The following is a 14,319-nucleotide window of genomic DNA, read 5'->3' as shown; positions in this document are numbered from 1 at the left end:
GTGATAAGTAAACTGCTGTTAGGATTATGGAGAAGAAGTCCCTTAGTACAGACGGCAATTACCTTTAGGTGTTCAGGGGAACACGAATCTGTCAAAGCCACTACATTGGAGCACCATCAACAGTTTATCATAATACACACACCTCCACATAGACTACCAGGTGTGACTGAATTCAAAAGATCAAAGGTTCATTTTATTGCCAAAGTGTATATGTACAAAATAACTCTGATTTTGTCTTCTCTGGATAGCTTTGAAGTACAAAATGACCATAGGTTTGTTGAAAGAAGACGTCAACATTGACCCCAGCACAAATAAAAAGAACAGAAACAAAACTCAAAAACCACCCTCTTTCCCTTGCAGTAAAAAACAGCGACATCATCAAATCCATTATCCCTTTCACGCAGAAAGAAAACAGCAACAATAACATCAAATTCCTAATCCCCTCCCCACCTAAGAAGAATAATGTGAGCTGCCTTAATGACTATTGCCCAGTAGCACTCATATCTAGTGATGAACTGCTCTGAGAGGTCGGTCATGACTAGACTGAACTCCTGCCTCAGCAAGGACATGGACCCATTGCAATTTGCCTATCGCCACAATAGGTCAATGGCAGACACAATCTCAGTGGCTCCACATGGCCTTAGATTACCTGGACAATGTAAATACCTACGTCATGATGCCGTTCATTGACTATAGCTCAGTATTTAATACCATTATTGCCACAATCCTGATTGAGAAGTTGCAGAACCTGGGCCTCTGTACCTCCCTCTGCAATTGGATCCTTGACTTACTAACCGGAAGACTACAATCTGTGCGGATTGGAGATAACATATCCTCCTCGCTGATGATCAGCACTGGCGCATCTCAGGGGTGTGTGCTTAGCCCACTGCTCTACTCTGTCTAGACATATGACTGTATAGCTCAAGTACCATCTATAAATTTACTGATGATACAAACATCTGAGATGGAGATGAGAGGGAGTAGAGGAGTGAGATATGCCAACTAGTGAACTTCAGGAAGAGTAAGATGAAGGAACACATACCAATCCTCATAGAGGGATCAGAAGTGGAGACAATGAGCAGCTTCAAGTTCCTTGGTGTCAAGATCTCTGAGGATCTAACCTGGTCCCAACATATCGATGCAGTTATAAAGAAGGCAAGACAGCGGCTATACTTTATCAGGAGTTTGAAGGGATTTGGCATGTCAACTAATACACTCAAAAACTTCTATAGTTGTATCATGAAGAGCATTCTGACAGGCTGCGTCACTGTCTGGTATGGAGTGGGGTGGCGAAGGGGCTACTGCACAGGACCGAAGAAGCTGTAGAAGGCTGTGAATCTAGTCCGCTCCATCTTGGGAACTAGCCTACAAAGTACCCAGGACACCTTTAGGGAGCAGTGTCTCAGAAAGACAGCATCCATTGTTAAGGACCTCCAGCACCCAGGGCATGCCCTTTTCTCACTGCTACCATCAGGTAGGAGGTACAGAAGCCTGAAACACACACTCAGCAATTCAGAAACAGCTTCTTCCCCTCTGCCATCCGATCCTTAAATGCACTTTGAACTTGTGAGCACTACCTCATTTTTTTAAATATAATTTCTGTTTTTGCACAATTTTTAATCTATTCAATATACATTTACTGTAATTGATTGATTGATTTATATATTATTATTATATTTTCTTCTTCTATATGCTGTATTGCATTGAACAGCCGTTGCCCAGTTAACAAATTTCATGACATATGCCGTTGATAACAAACCTGATTCTGATTCCTTGGAATCATGAAGCCAAAGTTGATACTTTCAGCAGATGTAAAGTCAAGGCATGTAGAAGTAAACAGAACTGGAAATATTCAAGGCATATCTCCTACTGGGCAAATCCATAAGGCTCAGATTGTCAGTACTGTTACATACCTTTTCACAGCTTCCTGGTCTGGCTCACCATCTGAGCCCTCCTCGTCCACTGGTATCACGACTGGAACAGTATGCTGTGAGAAAAATGAGTAAATACTGATATGGAAAGTATACACAAATGACAAGGAAAATGAACCAACAACTGTACTTAAGTACATTCACATTATCAATGCAGTAACAGGCCTTTTAGGCTTACCACATTCATGTCTAGCTTGAATCATATTGATTGCCCTGGTTCACATCTTTACTGTTATGTTGTAGATATTGAGCATTTCTGTAACGCAAACAACAGGAATTCTGCAGATGCTAGAAATTCAAGCAACACACATCAAAGTTGCTGGTGAACGCAGCAGGCCAGGCAGCATCTCTAGGAAGAGGTACAGTCGACGTTTCGGGCCGAGACCCTTCGTACTGTCTGCTATTTCGTGGCACTAGTTTTTGTAACAGGGTGACAAGTTACACAGCATCCACACAACTGTGTTTTGGGTCAGAGAGCCATCTCAATTTCACAAGTTTGGCAGGACCAGAGAGTGACTTCCCTAGTCTTACGCAGCCAAGGAACCCAGGGGTTTCATTATAGGGGCTTATCCGGGATTAATATTGTTGGACGCTTGCGATTGCCTCGAGCATTGATCCAGTGGGTTTTGTGTTTAAACTGACTATTGACTGGTAAAGTAATTGCAATATGTTGTTATGGATGCTGCAGGGATTGAGCAGTGCTGCGAATCCACAGGGTTACCAGTAACGAATGCGTGTGTATTGAGTGGGGTAGACAGCCGTATTCCTGATGAATTGTTAATTTGAACCTTAAGTACTGTTAAAGCAATAGCAGCAGTTACATTATGAAGCAGGGGTCTAATGGAATGGTGGGCAAAGTCTTCGTTTTAGTTCAGACTAGCGCTGACATCATGGCAATGCCTGGTACTACTGGGCTAAGGAGATGGGGGTAGCAGTGGAATGTCCGCACTTTCCAGGATGAGGGGACTGAAGGCCAGTGTGCTGAATCACAAGCCCAGTCTCCCATAGCAGTGGGTGGAGACTTCAAAGACTGGTTGCTCTCATTTCTGCAAAGTGAGAGGAAGGAGTGGTCTGATTTGGAAGGTCTAATGAGTCCCCTAGCAAGGGGTAAGCATTCTGAGTTGGTATCGGCTCTTACCTCTCTGTCAAATAAATGCCTCAGTGCACAGGCGGAGGGTCCTAGTTATTGAAAGCTGAGAATGTTCTCAGGCATGAAGCCCACCCCTAAAGTGGAAGAGGAGTATAAGACTTAAGCGGAACAGACCTCTCAGATGCTGGATGAGTGGCAGTGCTCTGATGCCATAAAAAGACAGTGATTGGTTGAAAGTTTGAAAGGGCCAACTGCTGATGGAGTGAGATCTGTAAAGACACGTTACCCCTTTGCTACCTCTGCAAGATATATGCAAGCACTAGAAAATGTGCTTGGCATGACAAGAAGCCCTATGGAGTTTATGATGGGTTTTCAGAACATGTTTCAAGAGAAGGGGGAGAGAATTCCACCTAAATTTTTCAACTAGTGAGACAGCTGAGTTACTTGTGGTGTGGGGGGGGGGGTGCAGGGCCATTCAAATGGTTGAGGTGAATCAGTTCAAAATGGATCAAGTGGCAAAAGGCGCTCAGACACCTTTCCTGAATGTGTCATAAGACATGCGCCCCTCCCTCACTGGTCGAGCTGATCAGAGTAGTAACAGAGTAGAATATAATGGAGGTGCAGGAGGGGTCCATCACCAGGATACAGTCATCGGTAGTAGCCCCCTTAGCTGAAGTGACCTCTGATAACACACCCTAGGGAGGGGTAAAGGAGCTCCCCACCCTGGGGATTAGTAAAGGAGTTTAGAACTGTGATGTCTTGGTTGTTAACGGCGAGTGCAGTCATTCCGCACAGTAAAGCAGAAGTAAGTCGGACCCCCTGACAGGATGGACAAAGCAGAGGGCTGCAAGTGAACGGGGTAATGTGAGAAGATTAGCAACCGGTATTGTCTGTTACAACTGTGGTGAAGAGGGACAAGTCAGGCAGGAGTGTGAAGGATGGGAAAATCATCGGAGAGTGAGCCCCTCCCCTGGGTACCTAACTGGAGAAATCTAGTGAGGGAATGGCTTGGCATTTCAGGGTGTACATGTTCCCAGCAATATGGGAGGAGGAGAAGACGGTGGCAGGACGTAGCTTGCGTGGCCACTCTGGTGAATGCTATCTGTAATCTGTCAAGTAGGGTGCCGTGCACAATCCTAATTTGATGGAGACAGATGTGAGATAACGGAGGAACATCTTGAGAAACCTCTGGGATGCCTTTTTCGCTGCGGCGGTTACTGTGTGATCCAGAATCTCCGGAGGGGAAGGCCCCGAGTCCTTGGCTTTGCTTGTTGCTTGGCAGCCGGGGCAGGGTCGAAGCGCTCGGCAGAGATGGTGCTCGGTGCTCGGTGTCGAAGGGCTGATCGGATGCTTCCAATGCATCGACAGTTGTCGGTGCCTGGAGGTTTATGGCAGAGAGTGTTTCTGGGGACTATAGGGAGTCGATCGGAACTTTGAGACTTCTATTTTTACCGTTCCCATAGTCTGTTCTTTATCAAATTATGGTATTGCTTTGCATTGCTGTAACTATATGTTATAATTATGTGGTCTTGTCAGTGATAGTCTTTGGTTTGTCCTGTTTTTTTTTGTGATATCACTCTGGAGGTTGTGTGGACATGTGGCCAAGTGGTTAAGGCATTGGACTAGCGACCCGAAGGTCTTAAGTTCGAGCCCCAGCCGAGGCAACGTGTTGTGTCCTTGAGTAAGGCACTTAATCACACATTGCTCTGTGACGACACTGGTGCCAAGCTGTATGGATCCTAATGCCCTTCCCTTGGACAATATTGGTGTCGTCGAGAGGGGAGACTTGCAGCATGGGCAACTGCCAGTCTTCCATACAACCTTGCCCAGGCCTGCGCCCTGGAGAGTGAAGACTTTCCAGGCGCAGATGCACGGTCTCGCAATAAATGAGGACTGAGTGTCCTCATAATCTAATCTAATCTAATCAAGAAACACTCTAAAGCAAAAAACCCTATTCCTGAAGGTTTAATAGTGCCAAACTTCAGTGTATCACTATGGATTGAGGATATTTATGCTACAGCCAAATTTGACACAATGGTATTGACACATTTACCCATGATGCCACTTAATGCACTAGAGATCTGGGGTCTGTGTGATGGTTACTTGTCACTGAAGCTGGGGTTTTTGGAGGCAAATGTATGAATAGCTGAGGCCCTTGATACAGTAATGCTGGTTTGTCTGGACCTGGTTGAGAAGGATGAGCTTCAATTCTTACGGGGAGAAATACTCCTTTCGTGAGGAGGTTAGTGGGAGCCTAAAAAGAGAGAGTTGGGAGAGAGTTTTCTGGAAACATTGTCCATTCACCAAGCTGCTTTAGTAGGTGTGTGGCTGCTCTAAGCTAGATGATGAGCATAAACAAGGGACTATGTGGTACCAATCATGTCATGGCCTGGGGAAGTAGCTAGACTAACAGGAAACCTCAAACTTCCTGGAATGCCTGAGGCCGAGGCCCTCTTGGTGGATGCTCCAGAAGACCATGAAGAGAAGTCGAGCTTAGCTGCTGGGGTACTGGTGAGGCCCGAACTGTAGAAGCTCTCAGTTGTACAAGTGAACAGAATGACGGTGAGTGCTGGGAACACTTTGGAGAGGGAGGTCACCCTCAGGCAGGCGATGCCAATGGCGCACCTCTTTCTGGTAACGGTAATGTCTAGTGTCCCTATGAAACAAGGTGGGATGAAACTCTCTCTGAAAAAGAGGAAGTTGACTACTAAGTCATTCAACTTTGGGGACTACCCAGTACTTGGCGTTTGGAAGAAGCGGTTGATGTGGAGATGTTGAACGGCAGGAAACTTTGTCACATGGTGTGAGCAGAATTATCTGCAGCTTAATGTGAAAAAGACTAAGGAGCTGGTGGTAGACCTGAGGAGAGCTAAGGTACCGGTGACCCCTGTTTCCATCCAGGGGGGCAGTGTGGACATGGTGGATTACAAATACCTGGGGATATGAATTGACAATAAACTGGACTGGTCAAAGAACACTGAGGCTGTCTACAAGAAGGGTCAGAGCCGTCTCTATTTCCTGAGGTGACTGAGGTCCTTTAACATCTATCGGACGATGCTGAGGATGTTCTACGAGTCTGTGGTGGCCAGTGCTATCATGTTTGCTGTTGTGTGCTGGGGCAGCAGGCTGAGGGTAGCAGACACCAACAGAATCAACAAACTCATTCGTAAAGCCAGCGATGTTGTGGGGATGGAACTGGACTCTCTGACGGTGGTGTCTGGAAAGAGGATGCTGTCCAAGTTGCATGCCATCTTGGTCAATGTCTCCCATCCACTACATAATGTACTGGTTGGGCACAGGAGTACATTCAGCCAGAGACTCATTCCACCGAGATGCAACACAGAGCGTCACATGAAGTCATTTCTGCCTGTGGCTATCAAACTTTACAACTCCTCCCTTGGAGGGTCAGACATCCTGAGCCAATAGGCTGGTCCTGGACTTATTTCATAAATTACTGGCATAATTTACATATTACTATTTAACTATTGATGGTTCTATTATTATTTATTATTTATGGTGCAACTGTAACGAAAACCAATTTCCCCCGGGATCAATAAAGTATGACTATGACTATGACTATGAAACTGGAAGATATCTTTTCTATTGGTGAGTTTGATGTGGGTTGTCCCAACAGCACTTGCCACACCATCCAGATTACAGAGGACACCCCATTCAGTGAAAGATTGCGGCGTCTGCCGTTTGTAGAGATGGAGGACGTTCAACAGCACCTGCAGAAGTTCAAGGAAGCTGGGATCATCACTGAATCCAAAAGCCCTTATGAGTTTCCAATAGTGGTGGCCCGGAAGAAGAATGGGAAGGTATGGTTGTGTGTGGACTACTGGACTCTGAATAGGCATACAGTCCTCAACCAATATATGCTCCAAAAATTCAGAACACATTAGCCTGCCTGAGTGTTGTGAAGTGATTCACGTACTGGACTTGAGGAGAGGGTATTATCAGATCCCTATGAGTGAGGCTAACAATGAGAAGATGGCATTCATATGCCCACTGGGATTCTTCCAGTTTGAAAGGATGCTCCAGGGCATATCGGGAACCCCTGTGACTTTCCAGTGTGCTATACAGAAATTGATGGGAGATATGAACTTACTTGATGTACTGGTGTACCTGGATGATCTCATAGTGCTCAGGTCCACCTTGGAGGCACAAGAACCATATATAACCATATAACAATTCCAGCACGGAAACAGGCCATCTCGGCCCTTCTAGTCTGTGCCGATCTCCCAGTCTCACCTAGTCCCACCGACCTGCACTCAGCCCATAACCCTCCATTCCTTTCCTGTCCATATATCTATCCAATTTAACTTTAAATGACAACTTGGAACCTGCCTCAACCACTTCTGCTGGAAGCTCGTTCCACACAGCTACCACTCTCTGAGTAAAGAAGTTCCCCCTCATGTTACCCCTAAACTTTTGCCCTTTAACTCTCAACTCATGTCCTCTTGCTTGAATCTCCCCCACTCTCAATGGAAAAAGTCTATCCATGTCAACTCTATCAAACCCCCTCATATTTAAACACCTCCATCAAGTCCCCCCTCAACCTTCTACGCTCCAAAGAATAAAGACCTAACTTGTTCAACCTTCCACTGTAACTTAGGAGATGAAACTCAGGCAACATTTTGGTAAACTTCCTCTGTACTCTCTCAATTTTATTGACATCTTTCCTATAATTCAGTGACCAGAACTGTACACAATACTCCAAATTTTGCCTTACCAATGCCTTTAACAATTTCAACATTACATCCCAACTCCTATAGTCAATGCTCTGATTAATAAAGGCCAGCATACCAAAAGCTTTCTTCACCACCCTATCCACATGAGATTCCACCTTCAGGGACTTATGCACCGTTATTCCTAGATCCCTCTGTTCTACAGCATTCTTCAATGTCCTACCATTTACCACGTATGTCCTGTTTTGATTAGTTCTACCAAAATGTTGCACCTCACATTTTTCAGCATTAAACTCCATCTGCCATCTTTCAGCACACTCTTCTAACTAGCCTAAATCACTCCGCAAGCTTTGAAAACCTACTTCATTATCCACAACGCCATCTATCTTAGTATCATCTGCATACTTACTAATCCAATTTACCACCCCATCATCCAGATCATTAATATATATGACAATCAACACTGGACCGAGTACAGATCCCTGAGGCACACCGCTACACACTGTCCTCCAATCTGACATACAGTTATCCACCACTACTCTCTGGCGTCTCCCATCCAGCCACTGCTGAATCCATTTAACTACTTCGATATTAATGCCTAACGATTGAACCTTCCTAACTAACCTTCCATGTGGAACCTTGTCAAAGGCCTTACTGAAGTCCATATAGACAACATCCATCGCTTTACCCTCATCAACCTTCTTAGTAACCTCATCAAAAAATTCAATAAGATTTGTCAAACATGACCTTCCACACACAAATCCATGTTGGGTGTTCCTAATCAGACCCTGTCTATCCAGATAATTATATATACCATCTCTAAGAATACTTTCCATCAATTTACCCACCACTGACGTCAAAATCACAGATCAATAATTGCTAGGGTTACTCTTAGAACCCTTTTTAAACAATGGAACCACTTGAGAAATACGCCAATCCTCCAGCACCATCCCCGTTTCTAATGACATTTGAAATATTTCTGTCAGAGCCCCTGCTATTTCCACACTAACTTCCCTCAAGGACCTAGGGAATATCTTGTCCGGACCCGGAGACTTATCCACTTTTATATTCCTTAAAAGCGCCAGTACTTCCTCTTCTTTAATCGTCATACTTTCCATAACTACCCTATTTGCTTCCTTTACCTTACACAATTCAATATCCTTCTCCTTAGTGAATACCGAAGAAAAGAAATTGTTCAAAATCTCCGCCATCTATTTTGACTCTGCACATAGCCATCCACTCTGATTCTCTAAGGGACCAATTTTATCCCTCACTACCCTTTTGCTATTTATATAACTATAGAAACCCTTTGGATTTATTTTCACCTTACTTGCTAAAGCTGCCTCGTATCTTCTTTTAGCTTTTCTAATTTCTTTCTTAAGATTCTTTTTACATTCTTTATATTCCTTGAGCACCTCATTATCTCCAAGCTGCTAGATCCCTCTCTTTTTCTGAACCAAGTTTCCAATATCCCTTGAAAACCATGGCTCTCTCAAACTTTTAACCTTTTCTTTCAACCTAACAGGAACATAAAGATCCTGTACCCTCAAAATTTCACCTTTAAATGACCTCCATTTCTCTTTTACATCCTTCCTATAAAACAAATTGTCCCAATCCACTCCTTCTAAATCCTTTCACATCTCCTCAAAGTTAGCCTTTCTCCAATCAAAAATCTCAACGCTGGGTCCAGTCCTATTCTTCTCCATAATTATATTGAAACTACTGGTATTGTGATCACTGGACCTGAAGTGCTCCCCAACACATACCTCCGTCACCTGCCCTATCTCATTCCCTAACAGGAGATCCAATACTGCCCCTTCTCTAGTTGGTACCTCTATGTATTGCTGCAAAAAAAAAAAAGAAATGAAGCTACTGAAGGTAAAACTCTCCTTTGACAAGTGCCAGTTCTGTAAGACATCTGTCAGCTAAGTTGGGCACATAGTCTCATGATTGGAGTAGCTACAGATCCATCTAAGATAGAGTTGGTGACCAGATGGACAAGGCCCCAGACTATGAACACTTTGCAGTCATTCCTTGGATTCTGTAGGTACTTTTGGAAGCTTGTGAAGGACTACTCTAAAGTGAGTCACCCTTTAAATCAGCTTCTGTGTGGTTATCCTCCCTTGGGGAAGAAGAGGACAAAAAGACAGGAGGGTAGAAAGTATCTTGGTCCTTCAGAGCCTTTTGGAGTGAGATAGGATACAAAATGTGAAGAGGCCTTTCAGTTGCTGAAGGAGGAGATGACAAAAGCGCCTGTGCTGGCTTTAATAGACCCCAACTGTTGCATGTATTGCATACAGATGCCAACAGAGAGGGCTTAGAGGGTATTCTGTATTAGGACACAGTAGCCTGTCAGTTGGAGTTTGTCACGCTCTGAGTGAAACTACCCCATGCACAACTTGGACTTCCTGGAATTGAAATAGGCTGTGGTGGATAAGCTAAGTAACTATATGGTGCCAAGTTCGAGGTGAGGATGGTCAACAACCGATTAACTTATGTCCTGACCTCGGCAAAATTGGATGCTATAAGCCATCAGGGGTTGGCGGTGTCATCTGTCTATGATGGCCTGAAGTATTGGCTGGGGAGTAGGAACATTGATGCTAATGAATGATTTGCGCCTGAAGGCTGGACAGGGATGGAGAGAGGAAGAGAGTTTCTGCCCCTGGAGTCAAAGCCATGTGCCAGTTTTCCATCACTGGGCATAGGACAAACAAGGGCAGGATCAAGCAGTAGATCATTTGGGAGTTTCTGATGATGCCTTTCCACAAGTTTACTGGAACCTGACCATTCAGAAGACAAATCAGCTGCCGGAATTGAGCTCTGGGGTGGTGACAGCTGCTCAGTGAAATGACCCGTTTATTGGTACTGTTTGGTCAGTGGTTGCGAAAGGGAATACGGCCCAAGCAGACAAGATGAAGCATTCTGCGGTGTCTCTACTACTGAGAGAATGGCCCAAATTGGAGTTGAAGAACCAGATCCTATACCACGTCACATTGCCTTCGGCCTGACCTCAGCTTTCCCAGATGGTTCTGCCTGAGAACAATGTGAGGAATTTGCTGAAGTCACTTCATGATTATTCCAGCTGTCTGGGGGTTGAAGAGTCCTGTGGATTGCTCAGAGACCGGTTCTACTGAATGAAGCCAGAGGTCGAAGAACACTGCAAGTCATGCATTTGATGTATGCAGAGGAAGATGCTGCCTCCGTTGTACCACTTGCAGAGTGCGGGACCCATTGACCTGGGATGTATGGATTCCCTGTCAAAAGAGACAGATGCCAAATGTACTAGTTTTTTGGGTGAAACCAGTGGACGGGAATGGGCCTGTTGAGATTCTCCATAGGAATCACCTTTTACACCCATGATTGTGTAGCCAAGTTTCCATCAAACTCATTTGCTGATGACACAACAATTGTAGGCTGTATCTCGGGTAATGATGAGTTTGAGTACAGAAAGGAAATTAAGAACCTGGTGGCATGGTGCGAAGACAATAACCTATCCCTCAACGTCAGCAAGACGAAGGAATTGGTTGTTGACCTCAGAAGGAGTAGCGGACCGCACGACCCAATTTACATCGGTGATGCGCAAGTGGAACAGGTCAAAAACTTCAAGTTCCTCGGGGTCAATATCACAAATGACCTGACTTGGTCCAACCAAGCAGAGTCCATTGCCAAGAAGGCCCACCAGCGCCTTTACTTCCTGCGGAAGCTAAGGAAATTTGGCGTGTCCCCTAAAACCCTCACTAATTTTTATAGATGTACCGTAGAAAGCATTCTTCTAGGGTGTATCACAACCTGGTATGGAAGTTGTCCTGTCCAAGACCGGAAGAAGCTACAGAAGATCGTGAACACAGCCCAGCACATCACAAAAACCAATCTTCCGTCCGTGGACTCACTTTACACCGCATGCTGTCGGAGCAGTGCTGCCAGGATAATCAAGGACACGACGCACCCAGCCAACACACTTTTCGTCCCTCTTCCCTCCGGGAGAAGGCTCAGGAGCTTGAAGACTCATACGGCCAGACTTGGGAAGCTTCTTTCCAACGGTGATAAGACTGGTGAACGGATCCTGACCCAGATCTGGGCTGTACCCTCCAAATATCCGGAAATGCCTCTGGGTTTTTTTCGCACTGCCTTACTTTCCCTTTTCTATTTTCTATTTATGAATTATAATTTAATTTAAATTTTTAATATTTACTATCGATTTGTACTCCAGGGAGCACAAAGAGCAGATTCAAATATCACTGTGATGATTGTACACTCTAGTATCAATAGTTTGGTGACTATAAAGTATAAAGTAGATGATGGGATACAGAGGTCTCAAGGAGGTAGGAAACTATCAGATAGACTGGCCTATGTAGCACTGGGGGAGCAGAGTATTGCGACTAACCCCCCCAGTGGGATATTTCACAACTATTTAGAAATGATTTGGAGGTTCTGACTTCACCAAATTCCTTTGAAAATGGTTTTAGTGATGACAGGATGACAGATAATTTCAAAGTAATGAGGACATGACAATTTGTGGTGGAGGAGAGAGTAGTGCCCTGGTTCACATTTTTACTGTCATACTATAGGTATTTCATTTAGCAGTTGTGTAAGAGAAGTCTATTCTGCTTTCAGCCTACTTGGGTTACTGCGGAAGATGAGAAATGTGTGTCATCCAATGAGGATGCCGGAACTCGGGGGCAGGTTTTTTGGTGAGTGACACTAAGGTTAGTCTTGGGCTTTTGTTCATTGACAGATGAAGAGAGAAGAAGCCAGGGAGAACCGATTGTAGGATATGACCCAGTGGGAGACCCGGTTGTTTGAGATACGTTATGTGTGACAGTCAGAAGGTGACGTGTGCGTTCATGCAGCAGAGGACCTAGCGGGCGAGTGACAGAGGAGTTCAAGATGAGCTCCAACTTGTGATCATTTGACTGTTTAAATAAAATGGGTCCTTCTCTTTTTGTTTTTCTTTGCTAACCCCTAAGATTCATAAATATAATTCCTTTAGTTGTATGCAGTGTTTGGCTTGTTATTTCAGGCACTAGTTTGTAACAGAGTAGCAAACTACACAACATCCACACAAACCGATGTTTGGGGTGTGACAGTCCTCTCAATCTCACAAGTTTAGTGGGAGTGGAGTGCATATTACCTAGACATGCAGCCAAGGACTCCAGGCGGCTTCCAACTCTTACAGAATAAAGTAAAACAAATATGCAACATTGCAATATATTTTTAGGAATAACATTATTTTAAAATAGGTGCATCATATGGAGTCAAGTAATGCTTATTTATGTCAAACAGCATTGAGGAGCACATCAAAGAAATGGAAAGATCATGAATAAATTACAGTAGTAATATACTTTAATTTATAAGATGACTAATTTAGTGACCTGTATATTTATGACTCAGTTAACCACTGATCGATGTGCCACCTTCTGGCAAGGGAAACGAATACCTGAAAAATTTTCAGTGACTCAAATAGATGGGCTGAAGATACTGTTTCCTACAAGATAAATAGCTTGAAAAGCACATGTGTTTCTACATATGGTGATATATGGCAGAAATTACACATTTTTCTTACAGTTTTTAACAAAGCAAATCTTCAGTGAAAATGAAGGAAAATGCTTTAAGCAAATGACAATTGCATTCTGATGACTAGTACATCTAATTGCAAAGTCAATGTCAACAGTCTGTTAGGAAATACCACATAGTTAAAAGTTGCTACAAACTGAGAAAATAATCAGATAGTTTAGTGATCTACCATATCCCTAGCTATGTAGTCCTGATGTTTAAAAAACACTAGCCCTTTTAAATTCTTGAGCAACACATGCAAAATATCAAGGAACTCATGAAGTCAGGCAGGATCTATAGAGGGGAATAAAAAGTCAATGTTTCAGGCCGAGACCCTTCATGAGGCTCCCATCTTGGCCTGAAACATCGGCTGTTTCTTTCCCTCCACAGATGCTGCCTGACTTTTTGCATGTATTACTCAATATTTCCAAAATCTGCATAATCTCCTGTCTTTATCTTTTAAATTCCAGATTAAATTAGCTTTCTATATTGATTAACAGTGGCAGTTACATGCACTTACTGTATGTGGCCATTAGATACTTCATGGTTCTTAGATGAAGACTTTAAATAGTGTCAGTTGCATGTGCTTGTATTAAGTTATTCATTTAGTCAATGGGCAATCATACAAAAAGCACTAACTTTTGATAATTTTATATTTTACTTTGGCTTTATTTTGACACATCTGAATTTGAGCTACTGATTACATAGGATGTCAGGAAATTTATTTTTGAAGTTCAACACTACTTTATGCAGGAAGGTAATAAAGGCAGTCCATTATCTGCACTGTGCTTGCACTAATTTTGTTCACTTACAGCCAATCAAAAGAATACGGCAGCACACAAAAAAAGTATAAATTCTTCTGTTGAGAACTATTAGGAACTAATACACTATTTTATTGTACTGTAGTAGTACTGACTGTGTTCTGATTTGTTCCATATTTCATTCAAGTATATAATGCATTGCTCAAATGAATGATAGTTTGTCTTTTTGATATCTTTTTAACTATTTCCATGAAACTTCAGCTAATTGTGGTAACCGCTTAATTGCACCAAAATGT

The 14,319-nt window shown here is 43.5% G+C and overlaps 1 protein-coding gene across 1 annotated transcript in view; it reads right to left on the bottom strand.

Annotated features, from left to right (window-relative positions):
- Positions 1–14,319, bottom strand: part of LOC134341058 (serine/threonine-protein kinase SIK3-like) — a 410,314-nt gene that overhangs the window by 134,232 nt on the left and 261,763 nt on the right. The window contains exon 14 of the mRNA XM_063038806.1: positions 1,914–1,987. Coding sequence (XP_062894876.1) covers positions 1,914–1,987 — 74 coding nt within the window. The remainder of the gene's footprint in view (positions 1–1,913; positions 1,988–14,319) is intronic.

This window comes from Mobula hypostoma, chromosome Y (assembly GCF_963921235.1).
Source record: "Mobula hypostoma chromosome Y, sMobHyp1.1, whole genome shotgun sequence".
Lineage (NCBI taxonomy): Eukaryota > Metazoa > Chordata > Chondrichthyes > Myliobatiformes > Myliobatidae > Mobula > Mobula hypostoma.
Note: the sequence above shows the minus strand (reverse complement) of the source record. Positions and strands in the feature narration are given on the sequence as shown.